The 26,302-nt window shown below is 49.6% G+C and overlaps 1 protein-coding gene and 1 long non-coding RNA gene across 2 annotated transcripts in view; one reads left to right on the top strand and one right to left on the bottom strand.

The window, feature by feature from the left end:
* Nucleotides 1–26,302, bottom strand: part of LOC119433189 (uncharacterized) — a 36,618-nt gene that overhangs the window by 7,087 nt on the left and 3,229 nt on the right. Inside the window, exons 2-4 of the mRNA XM_037700336.2 lie at nucleotides 2,771–2,840; nucleotides 2,071–2,328; nucleotides 122–397 (exon numbers count right to left, since the gene is read on the bottom strand). Of these exons, the coding sequence (XP_037556264.1) occupies nucleotides 122–397; nucleotides 2,071–2,328; nucleotides 2,771–2,833 (597 nt within the window). The 5' untranslated portion in view covers nucleotides 2,834–2,840. The remainder of the gene's footprint in view (nucleotides 1–121; nucleotides 398–2,070; nucleotides 2,329–2,770; nucleotides 2,841–26,302) is intronic.
* LOC125941380 (uncharacterized) overlaps nucleotides 10,620–26,302 on the top strand; it is a 114,539-nt gene continuing 98,856 nt past the window's right edge. Inside the window, exon 1 of the long non-coding RNA XR_007464213.1 lies at nucleotides 10,620–11,247. This is a non-coding gene — a long non-coding RNA (uncharacterized LOC125941380). The remainder of the gene's footprint in view (nucleotides 11,248–26,302) is intronic.

The raw sequence follows: 26,302 nt of genomic DNA, 5'->3' as shown, positions 1-26,302 counted from the left end.
TGAATGCGGGCGGGAATGGAACCCACGACCTCCCGCTGAGCAGGTAGAATGCAGTTTCCACTATTTCCAGCGAGCTACCATGACGAGTCAAGAAGGCCGCTCGTGCTGCTAGCGTACTCGCCTTGTGCAGGTAGTCGTTGACGAAGAAGAACTTCTCAGCGGAGTTGCAGATGTCCTGGCTGGCGGGTACGCAGTTCAGGTGCACCTGGTGGAACACGGTTCCCTCGGGGCACATCCACGAGTGCTTGGCGCCGCCGACGCAGTAGTGGAACACCTGGCAGTTCACCGAGTTGTCCGCGTAGTAGCCGTCTGTCTTGCCCGAGCAGGTGAACGTCGACTTCTCTAACAGAAGCGTCAGTGGGTTTGGCTTCTCCTCCTCCTCCTCCTCGCTCTGGGACTGCGTGGTTCGAGAGGAGAGAGATAAGGAACAAGGCAGAAGGGAGGCTCTCCCGCAATATGGGTGTTAGTGCCGTGAAGCACGCTTTTCAGGCGACTTTGATGAACGTTAAGCCAGCATCTTAGGGGGGACCGAGTAGCGCTCTGCTACACCTAGAGGATTAGCTGACGCAATATAATTCGAGATAGCAATATAATAAAGCAGCGTAATTTCTATTAAACATTTTCCAAAGTAGTTAGTAGCCTTGCCACAAGGTGTGCCAAGAAATTTTAGACAATCTTTTTTGGCGTACAGGCGTTGTTTCGTTTCGAGATAAAAGCACTCCGAATGACGCGAAATTGTTTTCGTTACTTTTCCTTGTTCATACGTGGCACTACAGTTATCTAATTACGCATTTGTTAAGCGCGGCAGTTTTATCGGAGACCATCACCCTGGTCTTACGCCTTTTGCCAGCGCAATCGGCGACGTTAAAGTCGTGTTTAGGTTATCAGAGTTGTCTCTGAGCAGAGTTGATGGTTTTATCCCACAGAATCTGAATATTTTTCTATTTGTCAATAATTATTTACTCGCCTGAAACCCGTCGTGAGCGTAGGCTTAATGCTATGTGCGAGGAAAGTGGGGTGCCTCTTCGTACCTGTTGCCAAGTGCGCTATCACATTACTCAATGGCACCGTGAGCGATGACGAGGAGAGGGGCCAGGGCTACTTGTGGCATGCTTTATCTTTCGTAAACTGGTTCTGGTACGGAATAAGTAGATGTGACGCATCATACCTGCACTTCCCTTGAAACTAGAGCCTCGACGACCACGCGATAAGGATTTGTGTTCCGTCCGCGAAAAGATCGGAGAGTAAGTGAAGCGCTGAATGTAAAAGGAACACTAGGAGGGCACTGCGCTTCGCAGTTGCGGTGTGCTAAGACTTATAAACTGTTTCTCGCGCCTGCGATGAACAGAACCGAGGGGCCGCTTCATACTTGCTGTACCTCTTGCAGCTCTCGCTTCGGTGACTACGCGATAAAATGCATGTATGCTGTGTTTTAGCTCGTCAAAGAATGCGAAAGGAGAACGAAGATGGCACTTGCGGTCTTCTGATGCGGCCTAACCTGTTGGCGCCTGCGCAAAGCAGGTCGAGGTGCCGCTTCATATTGATGTGCTGCGGCTGTTCGTGCGGATGTGCGGATATTGATGCGGATGTTTACAGTGCTTTAGCTCGTCGAGGAATAAGAAAGAATGTTGAGGCAAGACACTTTCGGTTGGCTAAAACTTCGGGCTTGGGCGAAACAGGTGTATGTGCCACTTTATAGTTGCTGTGCTTTCCGCTTACGGGCTTCGACTAACACGTAATAAAGTGGACAGTGTACTGGGTTAGGTAATCGGGGAATGTAAGTGCGAAATGCTGAATATAAAAGGACGACGAGGAGGAGGGCAGTTCCGCTATGCCAAAACGTCTTAATCTGTTTGCGCCTGCGGGATACACATGTGGACATGACGCTTCGCATTTTTCGTGCCTTTTAAGGCTGTTGATTCGACGAGCACGTGATGAAGCGTACACTGCACCGGATTAGCGGGGAATGCAAGTACGAAGCGCTGAACGCAAGAGGACGAAGAGGAGAAAAATTGCGGTGCGCTAAAAGTTCGCACCCGCGTGGAGAGAAGCGGTCGTTGTTTGGCGTACCTGTTGTCCTCCCTGCGATTGCGACTGCTGCGTGGGCCTGGCGAGTCCGCCGCCGAAGGACTGCACCGTGGTCCTTCCCCGCGGAGCTGGCTGTCCCTGATAGGCGGACTGGTCGTAAGCCTGCTGCGGCGCCGCCTGCACTTGCGGCCTGAAGGACTGCGCCTGCGCCTGCTGGGGCTGGTAGGCGTCGTAGCCGCCGGCAGCTTGTCCCCGGCTTGCCGCACCGCCGCCGGGCTGGTATGGCGCCTGTCGCGCCGACTGGAACGACACGAATGGGCTCGTACAGTTACTGAGGGGCAAACCTTTCCCGCGCGATATGTGATACTGGAGAAAAGCATTAAATCGAAAATGAGCCATTCATCCAATCGCAGTTGAAGAAAAATTCGTCTTGGTCCGGGACTCGAACCCGGGACCACCGCCTTTCCGGAGCAGCCGCTCTACCATCTGAGCTAACCAGGCGGCTAGCAGATGTCAGGGCGAAGATGAGAATTTATCAACAACTCGAAGCAAAGGCAAGTGTTTGACGTAATAGTTTAGCGGAAACCATAGAAAACCATAACCGGAAACCATAGAAAAGCATATATGTGAGACGTCCTGTTCGTGCTTGCTCGTTTGTGTCAGATTACTACTGTTGCATGCAAACAGCAGATACGTAGTAGCTTGGGGATTCAATACACTCGTAGGTAAGAGGTTCTCTTACCCTAGATGCGGACACTGCAGCGATAGTCACGAACACCGTGACCGCCAACACTGTGGTCCTCATGGTGCACCTGAAATGAGACAAACAGAAAAAGACGTTTACTGAGTTGGTTCTCAAACCGTCAGTATCGATGACATTCTCGGATACGACAACAGGGCGAGTTTAAGCATTTAAATGTTAAGGGTTCAGTACGCAAGCTCACAAGTTGACTGGGCAAGAGAACCGAAATAAAGCTCCGCAGTTAGCTTCTTGCATCCCCGGAACAAGTTCGGACGTAGTAAGTGCCGTACAGTGTAGTCGGCGTAATGTGACTAGAGGAAGATGATGTGCACAGGGACGGTGATTCTCTGCTTCAAATTTCGCGCGTCTAAGTTTGCATAAACTGCTCGAGTTTTTTAGCACGTAGGCACGAACACGACGCTGAAGACGGCACGTATGAGACAGCTTTTTTTGCTGGGGCGGGAAATTTGCTGTGTTAAAACAGGTCTACGGAGGGTCTCAGACACACCTCTGTCCCAGTTGTGCTTGATGAACAATTCGACGCCCGCATACGTAATAGTTCTAGAGAGTGGACTTGGCACTTGTACTCCGAAGCAACGATGGCAGATCCTATACTGCTACTTCACGGGGCGAGCAATATACACCGACTCAGCGACTGGCTGTGGTTCTTCGACTGATGTTTGTGTTCCCGCGCGTCCGTCTTTTATCCAGACGAAAAAGGTGTCAATCGTATGCGATTTATATACTCCCACCGTTTTTACCTGACGATAATAAAAAAACAAAAGCTTTACCCTGGAAAAAAGGTTGCATTCAAGTGTATGCGCATTAGACACACTGCGCTCAACCAGACGAGAATGAAGTTTTGCATATACACTGTTTCTCTAACCTCTGCACTGCTGAGTACATCAGTGCCAAAAAAAAACTCGTGTCGTGCATCCCAGTATTCCTTGCGTGCGCAGAAGAAAGTATATTGCGGAATGAATAAAACTCGGAGAAACGGCGTCGTAAAACAGACGAGAAATGAACAAACAAGACAAAAAAAAAAAAAAAAAAAACGTAAGTGCGTTTTTCTAAATTCTGAATCTAAATACATTTGTGCCTAAAATCCTTGCGAAGCGTCGCGCCAAGGTTACACGCGCTCGACCGCGTCTTCTGAATGAAAAAGCGTTTGCGAAGAGCCGAGCGAACATGCAAATACTTCCTTCATATTCCAAGGTCGCATGCTTTTGGAGGCGAAAGCGCGGATTCGCTACTTCTGTATTATTATTATTTGTTTTTCTTCCTTCCTTGAACTGAAAAGATGCTCGAGCTGTCGGGAGTTCTGGGTCGCTTGTTCCCGGGGTACGTGTATTTTTGTTTGTTTGTGTTTTGTTTTTCAGCGCTCGCGCGGCAGGTCGCTAACCCAAATCACTCATCTCGCACGGCAGCTTCACTTTTTCCTTGGGGCGCTTTCCCGCGTTCTTGTTTTTCTTTCCCCTTCCCCCTCTATACCCCCTCCCCCCCCCCTTTTTTTTTCTTTTCTTTTTGACGATTTGCTGTCCCGTTTTGTTTCTTACCCTCTTTTAATCTCTGGCGTGGCAACGTATGGAGTTCTGTTTAAGTGTGCGCACGTGTACGAACGGGATTCGAGCCGCGTTTTTGGGGTGGTTGTGATCTAGGAAACTTCGCTCTTGGGACGAGTGAAGCCGCTGGGTAACCCAGTTGGTAAGAATAATTTGTACGACAGGAAAATCTCTGAAACGAAATAAAACTGAACGGAGGGAGAAGCTTTAGCTGTGTGGCCGGCTGCGATTTCCTGACTCAGATGCGTACGAAATGCGGAAATGTTCTCATTGGACAAGCGTTGAACCGATTCGAATTACATTTGACGTGAAAGAGAGTCTGGGGTGAAATCTCGTCAGGTCGGCTAGAATCATAGCTTGATGGTCTAATGAGTGAAATAAATTTAAGTCAGCAGCTTTATCTCGAGTCGCACGCACTTTGAATCTTAACGACGAAAATATTAGCCCGATCTATCTATACCTGCACCTTACGTGATCTACTCAACGGAATATAACCTCGTTCCCACCCTGCTTCCGCTTCATTGTGAGCAAGGCTCCCCTGTGAAGGCCGATACATCAATTCTTAAAAGAATTTTTTTCACCTTGGTCGGCGCCTGTTCTTTTTTTCTTTCGTTTTAGAACAAACCGACGATCCTTTCGTATTTTCAGTATCTTTTTTTTTCTCTCTTTCTCTCTTCTGAGTCGCAAGGGGCGTTCTTCTTATTTATAATATTTTCTGAAGACTCCAATTAACTTCTCTCTTTCCCTGACCCACTACATGCCCTTCGCGGAATGGGATAGACATTGACTTCTTCTGCGTAAGCTCCATGCCATTGAATCAATGCGTTATATCTTTCACTACTTGCTTTTCTTTGTGTATTCTAACCCCTTCTCCTTTTGATAAGTGAGGATAATAAACGCTTGCCATTTGTGCTTCTGTGATTGTTGCGACTGACAGATTGAAGTAGTGCTGCAACCGTTGGGTGATGGTGAACAAAATATCGGAGACAATGCTCCAGTTCCTCGACGCAGAGCTGCAGAACTTGTTGTTGTTTTCTCTCGTATTTAATTAAAGTCGTATATTGGGGTTCAACGTCCAGAAACTGCACAATAGGCTATGAGGGACGCCGTAGCAAAGGGCTCCGAATTAATTTCGGCCAGCTCGCGTTCTTTAAACGCGCTAACAAAGAACGACACGCGAACGTTTTTTTGACATTCTGTCGCCGTCGGAATGCGGCTGCCGCGGCTGCGAATCGAACCCTCTACCTCGTGCACAGCAGCGCAACGCCATAGCCAATGAGCCACCGCGGCACTCTCTCGTCACGCCTTGTGGCAAATCCTTCGAATACGCCTCGTCTCCAGATCGAGACGAGGCGTATGAACTTGCGTTCCAGAACACTGTTGACAATAAGTGGCAGCACAAATTTGCAATAGCTGGACGCTATAGAAATACTGGGATTTCGTGGAGTGCTGCCGTCCCCGTGCACTTAACGCACGAGCGGGGGTCTCTGGCGTATAGGGGGTGTCGAAACTGACCTGGAATGCGCGCCCAGTTCTCCTCCATTCTTCTCGGAGACACGCCCAAGCCCTATAGCGTTTTGCGGATTCGGGCTCGAGAAGTCTTTTGTGCGCCTTTAGCAACAATGAGATCCGGAGAACGATCCAATCCGGAATTACGAGTCGGTCAGACGGCAAGCATCTACGAGAGAAGGCGGAGGAGTTGGCCCGATGTTTGTTTGTTTGTTTGTTTTTGTTCTATCAGACAGCCAGAGACCAAGAGCGCAGCTGTCTAGGCTGTTGACAAAGACGCAGGGAAGTGCTTGACAAGGCGCCGGCTAACCTTACCACCACCCTCCACGTACTTACACACCCATAGATGCACACATTCTTCTATTTCAATGCAGCATTGCGCGTACCTTGAATCACTCACTTCTACATCAAGTGTTGAGAAACAAACTGCCCATTGAGTTGGTATGTACTTATACTTTATACGTGCCTAGCATGCTGGAATCGTCTACCTGACGTTTGACTGACACAAGTTTCACTTTCTGGTGGTGCATTCGACAGCGAGCTCTATTTGTTTTTATTTTTCATGGAGGTATGTATTTATGCGGTATCGTTCATCAGAGAGGTAACCTGAAACGAGCGAGCGCGGTTTGTTGCAAAACAATGCTTCCCGCTATTATTTCGCGATTTCGTTACCCGAATCCCGGCACGCAACGGCCTCCCGCGCCGCCCACCGGCGCACGCAACAAAGTTTCCGCCGTGTAACAGAAACGTCGACGACGCGATAACGACATTCGAGGGCAGGAAATGCGCCTCGGGCCTTGGATCGGCGCGTGTCCACTGCACGTAACGTGCACGCGTCTCATGTTTCGTCACGCATGCGTACGGCACGCACGCACGGGTTCGCTGGACGCCGCTGCGGTACGCACCGTTAAAACGGTGCACCGTTGCAGAAGCTAGAGCTGCAGCCTGTGTCCACTCTCATCAGGCAGTGTGTTCTGTGTAAAGCCGGCCAATACTTGAAGAGGAAAGTTTACCCGGAAACTAGCACAGGGGTGCGCGAATAGTAATTTTCTAGGCTGAATCGAATACCAATGGAATAGTGCCTGAATCGAATGAATGAAGCTTCGAATACTGAACGCCGTTTTCACAAATAATATAGAGCGATGTTCACATGCTGTAGTGCTGATAACTTTAGCAGGCTTCTGTCGTTACACTGCACGTTATGAAGCATTGTTTGTTAGAAGCACGAATGGAGCATTAGGAACAAAGAAGCAGTTTGTTAGCATACGCAGGACTCCTCGGAGGGTGCGAACTATCTCTGTAGAGCCGGTAAAGTATGGCTCCCTGAGCGTCGGGGCCTGCTCCACTATGGAAGTTTATATTTTTATTGCGATAGCAATTATATGGACACTTCAACCGGATTTCTGCCGTCGGCGTCGCCGTCGCCGTGAGGTTCCCTATAGATAAAATCTTCGCCGCGTGCCGTATGCCCCGAGCGGAAGCGTGCGGGGACGCGCGCTATCACGGAGAGCGAACGCACTCAATCTCCCACGCGCAAGCAAGGAAGCGGGAAGCCAGCGCCGGAGGGAGCGGGGGGGGGGGGGGGGGGGCGCACTTCCACTCTGCCAACAACCGCGCTCGTCGCTCGCTCGCACCGTCTCTTATCTCCACACGGCTCTGACCTTTATGCGCCGTGCATTCGCCGCTCAGTTTCCGTTGAAGCGATAGACCGCACGTACCTTCGCCGCTGCGGCGTATCCGCTTGCTGCCAGAGTTTTGACGGTCGTTGTCTGCAGTCATTAAGTGTGATCTATTCATGTTTGTTTGTGCGCGCTCACACCACGCTTGTTCATTCAGTTAGTAATAGTCGGGCCACATTTTCCAACGCACGCTACACATGCAATGCTGTCCGGATCGGCAGTGCAGCGCTACAGGTGTGTCCCTTCGCACGCGCTGCCCACGGGAAGCGCTTCTCATCAACACCACCGTTTCACACGCGCCTTCTCGTGGTCATCGAGTCTCTCTTCATGTCGGTCTACTTACGCCGCAGCACACCTGCTTACTTAATCAGCTCAGGTTTACTACAATTCATATTGCTACCAAAGCCGCTCACCTTACTTCGTATGACATTGCTGCGTTGCTATCGCATTCATTGCTTCGCCCTTAGGGCGAAACTGTGACATTTTTTTTACGCCTATACAATGCCCGCGGGGGGGGGGGGGGGGGGATTTATCGTACTTTTGCTCCAATTTTAAGTTTGATTGCGCACATTTGATGCTTTGAAATATTCGAAAACTGTTCAAAGATATTCATATTTGCGAATAGTCGCTATTCGATTCGTTATTGGGAAGTTTCGACTATTTCGCATACCCTTATACTACTGTATACATATTACGTGGGAACGGAGGAATCTTGTTGCTCGACATCCAGAGCACCGATATTGACGGATGTTTGTAGCATGTAATAGAAAATGTTAAGCTCTGCCGACTATAGGAAGCAGATTTCATACTTATGCCATCAGTTGTTTTAGAAAAGATTTTGCAATTCGCTAAATTTAGGAAAACTGAGGCATGCAGTTTATAACTTCCGTAACTCGGAAATAAAGAAAGGATATCACACATTCTCTATAAACTGCACCTATTAAGACATCTAAAGCGAAAAAAAATGATGTATTATACACAGCTCTGAAATATATGACTAATTTGTGAGTGAGACTTTCGCAAAACACTCGTATAAACATTGTAACATTTTCACGTATGCTGTAAATTCATATATCAGATTCGTCCGCTTTAGATGCTGTAGCACCCTAAATCAGAATGATGCTTCCTACAACCGGTAACATTTGCCTCTCTCTCTCTCTCTCTCTCTCTCTCTCTCTTTAAATGCAACAAACTTGGTTCAAATTGCTTCAACGGTTCCGTAATTAGATTATATCTTTTGCGTTTTACATGTATTCGAATTGGGAATTTGAAGTTGGCGCCGAGCTAAAGCTACCTCTGAGTGCGACCACCTGTGCACCGCAGCAAGCCGTTGACGTGCTGATAAAATTAAAGACGCTGATGTTATTATAAAACTGGATGACTTTACTGTGAAGCACGCATATTTACAACCGCGTTGCCTGCTGGTTTGAACAGTCATATAGACCACGCCGCATAACATGCTGTGCAGCGTTTATCACACTAAGCGTATAAATGTGAGGCCGGTTAGTGTGGTAAGACTGCGCACTTGAAATGACGCATGGGTCACTTTTACCAGGTAGATCACAAAACGACGTTAAACTTATAGACAAGCGACGACGCTGTCATGAAACTCTTTAGATCAGTTGTGACGTCACAAGTTGTGACAGGCGCCGGCCTTGGCTAGTGACTAGTCGAAATAGATAACGGTAACTCGGCACCGGGCACAATAAATGAGCACTTGTGATATGCGCAGATCACACTGTCATATGAGCGAATAAAATGATATTAATGAGCACTTCTACAGAACTGTCTATAGCTTGTCTATGTCGCCAAACCTGGCAATATTTATTCCTTGCACGCGGCGACCTCGCATAGCCTCCCGCACCGCTGCACAGTATTTAAATAGATGGCTGTTGCTTGCTTAAAAAAAAAAAAAAAAATAAAATAAGGGAAAGATACCAGGAGGCGGGACCCTCGTCGCGCCCGACTGATTCGTCAGTACACAGCTGCTCGCAGGAAACGCGTTTTCGTTTCCTGGATAGGAATACATCGAGAAAGCAGTGAAACTAAGTAAAAAGACGGGGTCACACTTTCCGCATGATCGGGTCCCCGCCGAGACGGCGTTTCTTCGCGCGAACCGTTTCACGTGAGCCGTTTCTGAGCTTGCTAAAAATGATCGACCCTTGGCATTTGCCTGTGACGTACAGTACGTGCCGCCCGTCTATCGTGGGCGCGACCGTGTTCCTAGCACAAGAGCGATAACCACTTTCGTTCCCCCCCCCGCTTGCTTGTTTTTAGGCGGTGGCCTTTCCACGTTACAGGCACCTGTCAAGCTCGTTTTTCCTGCCTCTTTTACTGCACGTTCTATACGTTTGTCCTCGGTAGTAATCGATATCGTAAAACAGAAGTCATTCTGAGAGTAAGTGTACCGAGTCTCGGAATCTCTAGTGGAGAGGGTTGTAAGTGCTTGTTCTGGCGTAAAACATTAGCTTGTTCAGGGCTCAAATTTCGTCCCGCTAGGATGGCGTTCGCTAGTACATTTTGCTCTATGTCAGGTTTGGTGACCTGACGTTGTCTGTCGACTGTCATCAGAATAAGTACAAGATTTCGCCTTCGCTTAGGCCTAACTATACGCTGTATAGGAAACCGGTGCCGCCGTATGTCATCTTCGGGTGGTCGTCTGTTACCTTCAGCACATTGACTTCGACGCATGTTTTCTATGTCGACAGATAGAACAGCGAGTTATGTGGCTAGGGGCTTGACACGTCTGTCTCCCAGAGCAACAAAGGAGGTTAGTTGGTTCAATTAGTTTCGTATATATATATATATATATATATATATATATATATATATATATATATATATATATATATATATATATATATTTGACAAACGTACGAAAAGTAAACAGTTTGTTGCGCTTTGTCCTGTCAATTTGTGCTTCCGTCTTGTTTCTTCGTGTAGTGCTTTCAAATCAGCGCGTGCTTAAAAGAAGTCCTCGGCGGCCCATCAATGGCGTTATCGTTTTAGAGCTATTGAGTGCGTATCGAAATATAAACAAGTTCTTCCGTCCACGAAGTCATCAATCGCGTTGGTAAGTTGTAGTTTACCTCAAGGCAATTTTCGCTTGTAAGTTATTTTACAGTTCTTGTTTTCTACCTTTTTCTTGGTAATGTTTACGAACACCGTCTTTGAAGCGCTCTCTATTACCGTTGTTTTATGTCCGCCTCTGCAAGCGGCTGCAAAGCGGATGCCACAACGAAGAAATAAAATAAAAACAACAGCGGTGGGCGCAATCCTAGCACGGTATCAGTAGGAAGCGTTGCGAACCCGGTCAAAAAAAAAAAAAAAAAAAAAACTGCTACTGCATTTTCCCTATCCCATTGTATCGCACTTCGTCGAAGGCCCCCGTCGGGATAAAAGTACTTTCTTTATGCGCACTGCATTGGCATACGTTGATTGCCTAACCGCCCTTCGCTCTTCGGCGTCCTTACCGACCTGTTACGAGTATCGGCTACATTTTGGGACAATATCTTATCTTTTAGAGCATCCACCACGGCTACATTGCAGCTGGTCCTCTCGACAATCGCTCGACAATACGTACGTTATGCGCATGCGCGTCGAAAGAGAGATGCGCCCTTTCCACAGCGGAAGGAGAATTGTTTCATATCGCTGTACTCCGGGCGCGGGCGTGGCCACCTTCCCCGGTCCCTCTCGGCCCCAGAGAAGCCAGCTAGCACGGTTCAAGGTAAGAGACTCCGGCGCCATTCTTTGCCCCACCCCCTCTTACCCTCACTCGCGTGGTCTGATTGTCCTGAATGATGGAAATCGACGGCCATTTTTTCCCCCTCAATGGTACCACACCTGCAGCACACTCTGGGCGTCCGTATCTCACTCGCTAGTCTTGACGCTGCGGGCGATGCTAATTTCTTTCCGCAACGCGCCTTGCTTTGAAACCTGCTGTGCCGGGCACCGCCCCGGGTCGTCCCGGTCGTGGACGATTGTTTTATCCGTTTTTTTCTTTCGCCCGCGTTGGGGCGCGGTCGTCGAAGCCGTTACGTCCACAGCTGTCCGTATCCTTGCTTGTCGCAGAGCGTAAACCTCCTCCGTTGTAGGCTAGGGTCGTATGCGGAGCACAGCCATGGTCCTTGAGGGTTGGCGATCGCTTGGCCTGCGCCTCCGTTTGCTCGAGAAAGTCGGCATAAGGAAGCATATGTGTGTTAACCGGAGGGCATCCAGTGCTTACGCGATTTCCGTTAGAGATGAGTTACCGGAAGTCTACGGGATACCTGATCTCTCTTGGTCGCTGTTTGGTCAGAACAGAGTACGAACGAGTACTTAGGATGACGGAAAGCTGAGCAACTTTGCAGAGAGACGTGCCATGTCAGTAATAGCGGTGTCAAGTGCGTAAGTCGCCCTCAGTTATCTTGCAAACAAGGAACTGTCATGCTTAAACCGTCGTCTTTCGCGCATGCCCACATGCGTCCGTAATTGACGGATTGACGCTGCTTTTCACAAAGCATGCGCAAATAGTTTTTGTCATCCTTATTTTTCCGACCGTTTAGACGACAGTCGGCGTTCTGTTGCCCTTCTCGTTCTTACTGTGCCGGTGTTTTGTACGCCTGCCTTTTCGTACCATGAACATTTAAACAACGCAACAAGAAAGGCAGGTACAACACGAGGTGGACGAACAACTGATGTTTGTTGCAGCCAGTCGTAGTCAGTTGTTCGTATGTAAAAAAAAAAAAACAGAGAAAAGAAACATGTAAGCATCGAAGGGTGTGTTCCCGAGTAGCGCACGTGGCGACGACGGCCCCCGCTGGACCTGAGTACGACATGCCACCTGTATCCAATGGCTGATCACGTGTACCCGGCAGCTGGCCACTTTTCGTTGAGCCTAACAGTTCTCACCGTATATGTGGGTAATTTGATATTAGCCAAGCTATTTCAAAATGAGGCCTTCTTGCTGACCTGTCCGTCCTATAAAAAAAGTCGCAGTCGAAGCATCGATTGCAATAGAAAATTAGTAGACAGCTACGAAGCATTCACAGCAGTTTTATCGGCCTTATAAACTTGCTAACATTCGCTTGTTAACAATCGCTTTCAAGATGGGGCCGCCGCGCCATACGCAGCCGCCGCCGGCGTATACCCCCCCCCCCCCCCCCCCCCCCCCGGTGCCTTGCGCGCGACGAAAGACGGCGTGCTTCATCCCCGCTTTCCTCTCTTGCGCGCGCGAGATTGAGCCACCATCGTCGGTATCGTCGCGCGCTTTCACTCGCACATACAGCATATGGCGCGCGGCGACGGTGTTGTCGCCCTTGGACTTTACACGGATCATCACGGCGACGGCAGAAATGCGCCTGGAGTGTCCATATGTATAATTGCTATCGCAATAATTTTTCTTTCTATAGGCCGTCCGTCCCCGGACAATCTGTTGGGCGTCCAACCATCAGTCGGATACTGTGTCCGCTATTCATGGCTCGCCGTTTCCGACGTCGGAGGCGCGGCCCCAATTTCTGCGGCGGCGTCTTTGGACGAGTCTGCACTCTTTTTCTTTGTCGTCGTCGTCGTCGACCTTGGAACGGTTCGCTCGTCCTTGGGCGGTCTCGCATCTAAAGTGTGATGAATGTCCGCTACAGCTGAAGGAGCGTCTGTCCTGGCCGCTGGCTTCGCGCCTTGACAGCTAGAAGCAGCGTGCGCAGACGCTGCAGTGGCGCGCAGAGTTAAGCACGCACCGTGGGAAGCTTTGTCGCTGGTCGAGGTCACAGGTGTCGGCAAGGCAGGTTCGTTTCCTCGTTGACCGGTTGTACCTGAACGTGTGCGATAACTAACACCGTTCCAGGCGATGCGGCTGCGTGGGTTTGAGATTTTCGTGCCTGCTGGACCGCGAGATCTCCGAGGTGCGTGCTGACAGAGTAAATAAATGCATCTTTAATCGCAGAAGATGACCCGAGGCCTTAATGGTGTGAAGGGAAGGCTACGCCGCTACTGTACCCCCACAGGCTAGCTACAATGACAAAGTTCCACAACGGAGTTAGATCGTCTGGATCGTGACACTCCCACAGCAAGGATCGAATATGCAAGTGGCTGTCAGTATAATGATACACACACATGGCGCGAACATTGCCGTCTGTGTGAACACCATTGGAGGATGCCCTCCGAAAGTGCCTACCTTTTGCGAGTACGCCCACAGGGTATAGGCGGCAGCGGCACCATGGCTTGACCCGGTGTACTAGAATTTGCACTTCGCGTGGGAGACCATCAGACATGGTATGGTTGTTTGGCGGTGTGGTTGAGCGTAAACGTCGCTTGGCCTCTTGCTTGAAGTTCTGGGAGATTGCGTCACCCTGTTTTGGCAGAAGCGACGTGCATGAATGGTCACGTTCTCGAAATTTGTGAGCACGTTGTAGTGAACGCAGTGCCTTATGCTACATTTGCCATCTGCACTCAAGTATGTCCATTTGAGAGGTAACTGACTTGACGCAGTTCCGACTTTCAAGGTTTCCTGAAACACTCGTGGATCGTCTTAATTAACAGACGTCGTTGACGGTTAGTGATGCGCGAACAGAAGTCGTTGAGGTGTCCTATAAATTAAGTATTCACAAGCTCAGTGCAAAATTATCGGCTGTGGCCCATTTATTTCCGAGACCTATCAGGCAGAGTACAATGCAATTGTAGCTCCATTATCACCCACAATAGTCAGTACTGGGTTTTGTTATCTTCATTGATGCCTCCGACGTACTGTATATAAGTGAACGTCTTCGTCTGTGAAACTCTTGAGTCGCCTTCGGCGAAGTCCTCACTGCTGGTCACGGCAATCAGCTATTTTCGTGCAGTTGGGGAGAGACTGTTTTACATTCCTCTTTTACATCGCACGAAACATCGTGTGCACCAGCGCAATTAGTAGCTGATGACACACTTTCACTGCGCACGAGGTGAACTTGAACGTACATCGGTGCACGCTCAGCAAGCGATTCATCACGACGACGTGCGTTTGTGTGCGTGCGCAGGGATGTCCTCGTTACAAGAGGCATCTTCTTTCCTTCTTGGATGTCTGCGGTCGTATGTTCGTGGTCGAAATGATCGATGAAGCTTGTCCATCAACGGTAATAATCTCGTACAGTGCGTCGACTGCTGTAGGTGAAACACGACAGCGTGCACCGGTTGTAACTTGTTGCTCGAATACCGCGAAGCGTCGTGAAACAACAAGATGTACTGTTGTGGTCACATGCGCGGCAGAAAATAGTGCCGCGTTTGTACAGTGATTGTGTATATTGCCTGCATGTGCCTCAGACGCGCAAGAAGCGTGTCCTTGGGAGGTGCACGGACAAACTTTTTCTTTACAGCCAGTCGAGACGTAATGCCGCTTGTTTTGAAACGCCTTCTGCTTACTGAGAATATTAGTGTCTGGAAGAGTTCTGAACGCTTGTGACAGCGGAGATTCTTCTGTGACTGTCTCTGCGAATGACTGACTCTATTTTTTTTTAAGTTTTCTCTCCTTATCTATTCTTCCCCTTTCCCCCTCCCCAAGTGTAGGGTAGCCAACCGGGCACGCCCTTGGTTAACCTCCCTACCTTTCCCTCTTCGTTTCTCTCTCTCTCTCTGATGCAATTAACACTATTAAAATCGGCGTCATGCCTGCACCACATACGTACAACATATATCGGATAGTTTCCTATGGTATTCAAGAGTATTATAGAGCTAACGGGGGTAGCCGATATTCTAGTTAGACCTTAAGATAAATAAAAGAAATTAGCTGAGCAGGCCATGTATTGCGTCGGCCAATAATCGGTATTCAACTTAGGGTATTATCGAAGGGAAGCGCAGTCGTGGACGATAGAGGTGGTGTGATTAAGTTAGGAAATATGCAGGCACAACTTGAAATCATCTAGCGCAAAAGACAGGGGTAATTAGAGATCGACACCACCTGTTGCCTTCGTGCGTGTACGATTTTTTGGAAATTCAGTAAGATAAAACAAAATTAATAACGCCACGAGAACGTCTGGAGCCACAAGTCCGAAGGTTAGACGATTGCAGTGCCTGAGTTCTCTCTAGCGGTTTTCCTAGGAAACTTACCGTGCGCCGTTGCGATCTCGGATGCCACGGTTTAGGGGACTACACACCAAATGCAGAGGAAACAGCAGAGGAGTTCGCAACGTGGACTCGTACCCACTGGACTGACAAGCTATAGGCTTGCTCAGCTCATTGGTTCGTGCCCGCTCTCTAACTTTCATAACCCCGAACACTCTTAACTGAGTCCGTGCGCAGGGACATTTAAGGCCCAATTAGGCGAGAAATGCGGTCGGTGTTGGGAGGGAGAATTCACGTCCAGACCGGCCGTGTGCTGATATCTGACCAAACCTGAACCGCTCGTTCGGGTCATTAACGACAAAGTCAAGGCACAGTGGCTTATATGCGAGTGTAGTGCTTTTACTGATCGCTGCAGCGCTCACGCAAAACGCGATAATGTCTGGCGCACGGTGACTAGCGTAGAGAGTGTATAACTAACGTGGTCTGGAGAGTTTTGCAATCCCCGACCCGAGAACGTGTTCTTTTCTCTGCGGAGATGTTTTGAGCCTGTTGACGGCGTGCCGTGTCATACAACCTGACATGACTTTTTTGCTCTAGACTGAATAGCGTATGATAAGTCACGACTAGGGCGCTTAGTTGCCACGTCGTGGAATTAAGAGGAAGCGTTACATCCGGAGCTCCAATGTAAAAATACATGGAAGTGGCGAAACCGTTTTCTCGGCGTACACTGTACCGACTTTGATGAGGCTTGTAGCAAGTACGTGAGCACAGCATCATCTCCGTGTACATTGACAAAGTGACTTTCTCTAGTGCTTGTGCAAGGAAGAGAGAGAAATAAAGTTTTATTTTCTGAAACGGTAATCTGAGTCAGCACCCTGTTCACCCTGGATAACACATGGATAATGCTAACCGCACCACAGTCCGTTGTATTGGTTCATCATGATAGGTATCAGCGTAGCCTTAATGGCATCAGAATTGTAATCCACTGGCGTTTTACGTCGTGGGTGACGATATACTGTCATACACATGTAATCCCGTTCTTTTCGTCTTTTTTTTGTTTTTCGTATTACGTAAACCGGTGGCAACAAGATGATTAATCATTGATATATGGTGCCGCATGTATCCGGCTTCAAGCTAGATCTGAATTATTTAGGTCATATCACTCCTAGTCCAGCTTTTCAAAGGATAAGAGTTGATCTCCATGGTGTTTCAGAAGGCTGTACCGGATATGACAGCGTTAAGGGCTGCTTCCGCCTTCAGAGCCACCGCATACTTGTTACGTCGCGGAGAGAAGTAGGTCTGCAGCGCGGCGTCGAACTGGCAGCAAGCGGCCGTGCCGGAAATACGTCGGAAACGTATATACGGGCTCCATGTGGTTGATGCCGCTTAAGAATCGCGGCTCTCCTCGAACAGCGAAACGTGGCTTTAATCGGTCGCAGTCGTCGTGTTTGGTTCTCGTTGTGCGAACAATGCGCAACCCCTTTAAGCTTCCATTCGAGCCACAAATCGGTTGGCGAGCTGCAGACCGGTTCCGCAAGAACCATTACCGCCGGAGCACGACGCCAGCGGCTGTTTGCGACTTCCCAACACAATGCTCTGGCTCGCAGAATTCTCGTGCAGTGCGGTGGGAAGGTTGCGACCGCGGTGTGTCCAGCCAGGAGCTAGGCTAAAGACAAGCTGTTGGGAGGCGGGGCGATGGACATCCTTCGTAGAAGTAAGGATGAACTAGGAATGACGCTTCGAGAATGAGACGTCCGCCTTGACAAAAATAGACCCGCCTATTGAAACATCAGCGTGCCTATACTGGTGGGCTTTGTCGTGACTTACCTCTATTGTCACCGTTAGAATAGAGAAAGAGAGAGAGAAATAGAGGAGAGGGAAGGCAGGGAGGTTAAGCAGAGGAACGTCTGGTTTGCTACCCTGCTCAGGGGGAACGGGGTATAATGATGAAAAGACGGAGAGAATAGAGCGCGCATTGCACTTATGGCGTGCTGCTTTGCTCATTCGCGCCACATTGTTTTGCACCTAGTAGCTGTTTAGGCATAGTCCCATGGGTTTTCTAAACGTGGGAATTCGGATGCGCTCACTGTCTCGGCTACGCGTTAAAAAATAACAAAAATAAAAACCTGGGGAACTGATTCCACAGCCCGTGAAAGATGAGGATTCTACCTTGAAGCAAAACCCACAGTTTTAAAATCGTCGCCCTAATTTGGGCAGCAGACCGCCAGATCGCCTCAGAAACTCCGGTGCTGCGCGTTGCTTCATACCGGAGATCTCGGAGGCTCATGTCTACACTTGTCGGACCTCCAGCCTCATAGATGTCCCCGCGGTACTTGCGAGAGACGCGGCGGCAGCAAAGTAAAAAAGAACGAGATTGCTTGAACCAGTCACCATCCAGTTTCACATGGGATGCTCATAAAATCTATCCATTCATCAGACGGCGGAGCAGAAAGTCGCTCAAGCTGCAATTTTCTGTCGTCGCCGCGATTTCAGTGAGTACTTGAAGAAATTTAGGGACCGACATCAAAGCAGAATCGGAAGCAATTTATTTAACTTCAGAAGGATGTTGGAGTGCCGACTAAATGCCTGCATGAAGGTTTGACGAACGTCTGCGCCCAAAGTACTTTACGATACGCGAAAATAGGCTATCCGCTGTCCACGGTGAGCAGGTTGCTAAATGTTTACGTGGTCCTGGGAGACTTCGCACCCCTCATGTTTTCGTTTTATTGTGTTTTGAAAACAAGTGGCACTGACCTTTGTGAAGATTCACACGGTTGAGCTTGCGAAAACTGAACCACGCACAAGTGCAAGGCTGTACAAATTTGGAACCACACCGACGACAAGAGGTCGTTCGAATTTTGTAGAGTACCGAATATTTTAACTCAACTATGTGCCTAAACCGACCTTGTCCGTGCCTGCGAAGTTAATTAGTTTTTTGGGATCAACCTTGTTAAGCTCGCAGAAGGTGTTAGAACAGTTCTGACGCTTTAATACTAATCAAGTTTTTGTTGTCTCATTGCAACCTGACGCAAGAACTGCGTGTACTATGACACTCTTGAGTGTTAAGTAGTCTTATTAAGGTAGCCTTTATAAATACGCATATTAAAAAAATTACGAGAACGGGAACAACACTTACCGTTAGGACACTTTATCACACGACATCTAGCCCCTTATAGTTACCTCTGTTTTCTCTTGTAAAAATTACGTCAATCTTGACGAGAAATAACCAAAATACCAAACCTGTACAGCTGTTGCTATATATGGTAACAGTACGGATGTTACTTTTAAACGTCAAATGCATGCATTATAAATATTATGGTGATAAGACTGTGCGAGAGAAAGACCTCAGTCGAGAACAGCTGTGGCAACTCAGGAGCACGCGCCCATCACGAACCGTCGACGTACAGCATGTTCGATGAGCAAGACTTCGAGCGAACGACGCGTCAAGAGGCAGCCTACGAATGAGCTTGCAGGCGCCGCTACACCGAGGAGTGATCGTCCGCCGACGCCGTCGGTGAAAGTAGATCAGACACGTTGCGTACTCGGCAGTGGCGATTCAGAAGCTGTAGAACAAAGTGCTCAAGGAGGGTCGACATGGTGTAGCGTCTATGAGGAAGACCCGATGAGAGCTTCGCGTCAAGAACGGTTCGTACCAAACGGCGGGCAGGTGCTAAACTGCGAAGCCTTGATCCGTCGACGACGTCAGCGAAAGTAGATCAGACACGGTATGTACAGCGGCATTTGGGGGCACGAAGCTGTAGCGAGCGGGGACTGTGTTCTGCACAGGACGCCTAATGAAGGGGAAAAAAAAAAAAAGACCCCTCTGGGGCCGCGGCCGCGCACCTGATTCATGTAGTCTGAAAGGAAAGTCTTGTCAAGCACTGCTGCCGCGATTCAGAAGCTAGAACAAGAACAAAGAAGTCACGAAGTATCGTCTTGTAGGAGCGTCCTGACTAATGTGTCAAAAGAGCTCCGCGCCGAGAGACGGGCTGCGAACCAGGTCGTCAGCTCCTTCTAACTGAAACAGTACAACGTTTTGAAAGCTGTTGCTAGCACCGAGTCAATCGTACGGCGAGTTCGCATTGTCGTCCGTTTGGATGTAGGAATGCTTCGCTATTGCGCCTTGGCTGTTGTGATTGGCCAATAATAGAGCATGTGCACGGTCGTGTGTCTCGTCTGTTATTTGCCCTGTTCTCAACGCTTTTTTTTTCTTTAATCACGTATGCACCAATCCGCCCTAATTAGCACAAGGCTGACGTAGGACCAGTCAATCACTCAGCTATTACACGCGCGCTTGGTTTCTTGCGAGCACTACTGCGAGCTCGCTTTCTGATTGGCTGACGGTGGGTTCCAAGGCTTCGCAACACGGCACAGTTTAAACGAGACAGCTGGTTCAGACTTTTTGTATCTGTGCGTGCGTGCAGGCCTTTTCATCCTTTATCCCTCTTCATCTCGTTATCTCACGCACCTTTTCAGCAACTTGTGCCATTCGAGAATAGTGGCAAAATGGGTGAGTTGGTATAGGATAATTTTATAAAAGGCTTGTAAGGTAAATAAAAAGTAAATAACACGGCACACCGGTGGACCTGTCTTCCATCTTTACATCGTCCTTCATTCTACATGCCTTTTCCAAAATGAATTGTGGCATTTATTTTTATATTGAAAGGCATTCCCGAATGGGTGCTGGATATGTTTGCCAAAACTTACGTCTATAGCATTATACACTCCAAATGACATTGGTGATGCATGGAATGACTTATACACACTCGCACAACTCGCACAAGTGACGAGCGCAAGCCTACACGGTAACAAGCATCTAGAGCGCCTGGTCCATGCTAGTGTCCCGGAGGAACACTAATAGCGACTTCGTTACCCGCAAAGCACTGGCTTAATAATATTTTCGCTCATCGCCACGTGAATAAGATTAGCCGTCACCGCTGTGAGGTGACTAACCCTGTTCCCTTGCTTTAATTGCAATACCCGCAATACCGGTGGCTTAGCGGCTATGATGTTGCGCCGCAAAGCACGAGGTCGCGGGGTCGAATACCGGCCGCGGCGGCCGCATTTATACGGGGGGTGAAATGCAATAACGCCTGTGTCCCGTGTATTGAGGGCACGTTAAAGATTCCGTGGTAGTCAAAATTAATCCGGAGTCACCCACTATGGCGTGCCTCACGATAAAATCGTGGTTTTTGCACGTGAAAACCCCAGAATTCAATTACTTTATACTTTCAATAATAGTAATAGTGAGACCACAGGTTGCTAAACAGAGACTCGATCATCCGCCAACGTCACACTGGCATGCATGGATGAGCAGAAAAATTGGATCAGGCGTGTTACACACATCGACAGCAGCGGCACACCGGGGGATCTCGCTTAGCGCGTAAGCCGAGCTATTCTCGTTTTCAGCGAGGGCACTGCCAGGCGCGTCTTGTCGGCAGCAGTGTTGCTTTTCACTGTGCGCGGGCTGTGCATCCCTCGGATCGGAGGTACGGCACAGCGGCTTTACCGACAGCGCACACACGCTGAGGCAGCGCACCTTGCTGGCTATAACGACGACAGCGCGAAGACACTTCCTCCATCCTACCTCGTCAACCTCGGCGTGAACGAAGCGACGAGCTCGGTTTTTCCCATGGAGGCCGCGAGAGTGCGCCCGCTATACCTGCTATACTAAGCACTCCGGACTCTTCTCAGGATCAGCGGCGCCGATGCGGCAGCCATCAATCTTCGCCGAAGCTTTACCCGGCGGGGTATCGAAACGGAGCCGTGCACGTAAGAAAAAAAAAAAAAAAAAAAGGAGGAAGAAGTAGTTCGTTAGAGCTTGCCAGACCCGGCCGGTTCTCGCTTTCGTGATTGGCGGCGCAGGAGCAGGAAACGATCCGCGGCTGGCTGGCTTTTTAAACGGCCGCCCGTAAAAACTCTTTCGTCATGCGAGCTCGTAAAGACCCAGAAACAGAGCCGGCAAAAGAGTTCCGAGGCCGACGGGCGAAGCTACAGTGCCGAATTAAGGCAACGCATATTGCAACCAAGTGTGCGTGGTGGTGTGTGGGATAACGTCTGTTGAGGAAGTGGCGGTGGACCGTTTAGGGACGGCTGTCGCCGGGCCTTCTCTTTCTCGTCGGGTCCTCTTTTAGTCTGTTTGGCGGGAGCTGACGGCACGAGGCATTCCACTTGTGCGCAAATTCGCCCCGTTGTGTAATTACGGGATCTAACGTCCCAAAGCGAAATCACTGGTTGCGAGATACGCCTTAGTAGGAGTTTCCGGTTTATTTCGACGACCCAGGGTTTCAAAAACATGGCATGCACGAGCGCCCGCCCATTTGAATGCGGTTACTACTCTGCCGGGAATCGAGCCCACGACCTCCTCCTGCTCGGCAACAGAACGCCCTAACTAATGAGTCACAGCGGCGAGACTCGCAGCTATAGTGCGTTGGCTTAGTTGATCGGAGGTGACTACTGAGTTGAATCTTTTGTCTTTCATTGTCTGTACTACCGGAACAAAGAAGTTACTGGAATTCGGCGCCGTGTGCGTCCGTTTCTTCTGTCCTCGTCTTATATGTTGCGATGTTCGAAATTCAATATGATCATCCACCAAGCCCAAATTATGACGTTATTAACTTAGTTATACCTCACAGTAAGTGGCTCGTAGTGACAAAGGCAAAAACTTGCGCGCAATTGTTACTTCTTTGTCTACAACTTGCAGTGCGGTATCTTACTGTCGTTGTCACCTGTGCATAATTTTACCCATGGGTCAAATGCTTCGTGCAGGTGGGGTTCCTGGTCCTCGAATTCATTTAGGCGACACCGCTCGTGGCCCTTCGGGGTGCAGCGTATAGTCTCGGCATACAGCCATTCTCAGAAAAAACGGAGTGGCTGGGACCAAGATGGTTTGGTTAGTCCTGTCTGCTTCGTGGGGTGGAAATTCCTGAAGGGTAGAGGGTTCGCCTCCCTTTATCCAGAGCTTTCGAGCAATGTGGAGGCTATGGCAGTCCGGTTAGACGTCCCGGAGTCGCCTTCTGTCGTGGGCGCAGTGGCTTCGTTTCTTTCGACAAATGCTTCACGTGCCGCGGCACTTCGTCCGCCTTCAAAGGTATTGCGTGGAAGGAAGAAGTCGAACCAGCCACCTGGTGCTCGCGAGAACAAAACACTCTCCTCTACGCTGCATCAGCGGGTCGCAGGCGGGATGACTCCGCAGTATTGTGAACAACGGTTCTTCCCGTTCCCTGCAGGCAGTCTTTTTTTGCACTCGCCGCGGTGACTGAGTGACCATGGCGTATACTGATGCCAAGCACGAGGTCGTGGGTTCGATTACCTGTAGTGGCAGTCCCATTGCGATGGGGACGCATTGAAATGACGCTAGCTTATCGAGGTTTTTTTGCACGTGAAAGAACCCCAGGTGACGAAAATTATTTCGGAGCCCTCCGCCAGAGCGTCTCTCGTAACACTTTTGTTGACGGTAAACTCAGTCGTTTGTTTCGCCCGCAATTGCTCACTGTTTTCCTGCTGCGTTTCTAGCCTCCATAAACAAACCGCAGCGCACACCCCGAAAAGTTTACTCAGGAACACAAAATAAGGAAAATGCACTGATCCGCAGGCGCTTCGAATTATGCGAGTCCATTTTACGAGCGCGTAATCGCACAACGACCGGCGCGCGTGCGTCGAATCCCGAGCCCATTCGTCGCTTCCCACTGCAGGTTTCTTTCGCCTCTCTGAAACAGAAACAAGAACAGCATCGCACAATGCGCGGTGCGGCCGTTTCCGAAGCGTGCAAGGAACACACTTTACAACCGAACAGCAATGTACCGACGAGACAGAGGGAGAGATTGTGGTTGTGAATAGGCAGAGTAATGTACCGCCGGCGCCTCCCTATACGCGGAGTACACACACACTTTCGAAACGAGAGCGGCGCGTGGTCACGCCGACACGCGCAGGTCACGATCAGGGAAAGTCCGGTTCCTATGATGCGGGGTCCCCGCAAAAAAACACCTCCCTCCCCACAGTGCAACGTCCTTTCCTGGACGTCCGCGTCCGCCAGACTCGCTTTCCGAACCCGCTGTGCTTCCGAAGTCGAGGTGTGAGTTTAAACGATCTCCTCCGGCTTCGTGTCCGGCCCTTCTCAATCCGTCCGGAACGGCGGCCCCCTCTTGCGTAGCTGCGTCCGATAACTAGGCCACCCAACCTGCCTGCCAGCGTGTGTATGTGTGCGTGTTCCCGGACAGCCAGCGTGGCGCAGTCGCATTGAAGACTTTCCCTGCTCCACTGTTTAACCTGCTATGCGCGCCACCCCCGGGCAATCCCCCTCGTGTGTGATAGGTGCGCAATTTGCCTCGTGCGTCCTTGAGCGACGCGGAATTCCTCGAGTATACCCTGCGTGAGAGACGAGGCTTGCGTAGGGACATTTCTTTCTTTGTAGGTAAGGGGGCCACGGGTTCTGTGAATTGTTCGACTGACTGACTGATTAATTGAGTTAGCAACACACAGGCTATGACTTAGTGATAGTGGGTGCGCAGCTTCGTGGTATTCATAACGGCAAAAAGAACGGAAAATTGAGAGAATCGGCAGAAATTACTGGCGCCAACAGAATTACCAATGTAGAAATGGGCCTCTTTAGCAGAAATTGCTCGGGTCGGTTCGTTCAAATAATTCTTGTTCACTTCATCCGCCCTCCAGTGTTTCTCATTACAATGCGTCGCGACGGCAGATGGCTCGATGACGCCACTTGACGTATACAAGCTATGCCTCTCAGGCGCTCGGGCGAGAACGAGGAAGACGGGTGCTAACTTCGTCGCCTCGGGGTTACGTAAAGAAAAGAGAACTCGCCCGCATATCGGAGCTCGCAGCGTTTGCCTTCGAGAAGGAGCGAACGAACGCAGCGCACCAGAGCCCGCCAGCTCGCGCTCCAGCGCGCTCGCTCGCGCCGGCTCGCTCGCCGGTTCAGTGCGTCTGGGTCAGCGGGCCGCCCACGTCTTCCCGTTGGTACACGTCCTGCTGGCAAAACTCCCCTTGGCGTGTACGCTTGCGTGTGCGTGTGTAAGGCCCGGAGGGCGTACTTCTAAATATAAGCGTCGCAACGCATGAATCGGTTGGTCCGCGCGTCGCCCGGCGTTGTGTTCGTTCGATCTGGCCAAGTCGAGAGAAACGCCCTTGCCTGCTAAAAGTAGCCGCCATCACTGCACGCTTGCATGTTTCGGCTATAGCTTTTCGGACATAGAAACGCCGCTCCTCTTGGAGATTCTGTGTACCCGTGCTAAGAGGTCTGCGCGTCCGGAGGTGTCCCGCGGGCAGCGATGGATTTCCTGCCTCACCAGGTGTTAATGAATGTGTGTGTATGTGTATGCTTGTATGCTTGTGTGTGCGTGCGTTCGTTTGAGACAGAGAGAGAGAGAGAGAGAGAGGCCGTGGGAAGTTGTCTGGTCATCCTGATACATCTTGTCGCACTGCAGTATAACGAGTGCTTTGGTATAGGTACAGTAATGAGACCTGTTCGGTCTATTCATAAGCCTGGTGGCATCACCGAAGGGAAGCGGATGCATCCCGATACGCTTCGTTCTTCTTTCTCAGGGTGTTACGGCTGGGTAGCACTACTTTCGGGAACTCGTGCGTCTGGTTGTTCTTGCATCCTTACTGCTTGCTGCCAAGACTGTAACAAACAGGTAGCAGTTTTCTGTGAAGTCATTTGATTGTTTCCGGGTAACCTTCCTTGTGCACATGTTTTTTTTTATTTTTTAATCAAGGAAGAAGAGAAAGTTTTAACCTTTCTTTCAAACAGGTACAGCAGCAGCATGAGATGCGCGGACATGTTTGGACTCGCCCTTAACCGCCAAAATCGTCTTCTCGTTTCTTCTATAGTGTGTTTTGTTCTTAAGAAGACCTCTACTCGGATATACGATACAATACGTGGTGATGATAATATAGAGTAGGCCAGTTGCAATAAGCGGCGTCAAGTAGACATGGCCATAAATGGCACAATGGTGCATTTACCGTCTGTGTTTCTGTAGATGATAAATTTGGGCGTCACAGGCTATAATGTAACAATTAAGAATGTGCCGGTTGCCTGAAAGGAAAATGTCCCTTGTACAATTAGCCCGTAGCAAATCGTCGCAGAGTATGTGTGCAGAAAACCTTATTCCGGGGGTCTAGGTTTACATATGCAAAAGAATCGGCGGTGCGGTGCTAAATGCAGCCAAATGACCTCGAAGCCGCGATCCATTCCGTATTTTTATTCGAGGATAGCTTATGCGATGGCTTTTAACCTCCTTTCTAATTTCTATAGACCGTTAGTGGAAGTCTATACGGAGCATATCGATTGCTTAACAACACTGGTCGAGTCCCTGTGTCTTTCCTATTCTTTGGTTTCTGTACGAAACATTAATATCGAGCTTACTTTCAAAATATTAGAATGCACAAGACGTATTGTAATCTTTCTCTACGCACTGCTGAATAAGTCAAAATTTCAACATGTTTATCGTTTTTCCCCCCGACTCACTCCGTACGGAAGACCTCCTCCGCACTTGCTGTCTAAATGTTACACAATGCCGCCTGCCTTGCACCGCTGTAGACTGGACGTGGATCGATTGGCAAAGGCGCTTGCATGTCCTATCGCGAATCACGACTCTGCGCGCCAGAAGTTTTGGCGTTCGTCATAAGCTGTGAACTGTTTTTGCTGCGCGACCAGGAACCAGTCTGCATGCTCTCTCCTCAACGGATCACGCCCATCTAGGGGAGAGTAAGGATTCCTCGGCCTATCTTGCGGTGGCGGCACGGTGACCTAA

The sequence above is a fragment of the Dermacentor silvarum genome, chromosome 11, assembly GCF_013339745.2.
Source record: "Dermacentor silvarum isolate Dsil-2018 chromosome 11, BIME_Dsil_1.4, whole genome shotgun sequence".
Taxonomy (NCBI): Eukaryota; Metazoa; Arthropoda; class Arachnida; order Ixodida; family Ixodidae; genus Dermacentor; species Dermacentor silvarum.
The sequence above is the reverse complement of the archived record's forward strand: the minus strand, read 5'-3'. Positions and strand labels throughout refer to the sequence as shown.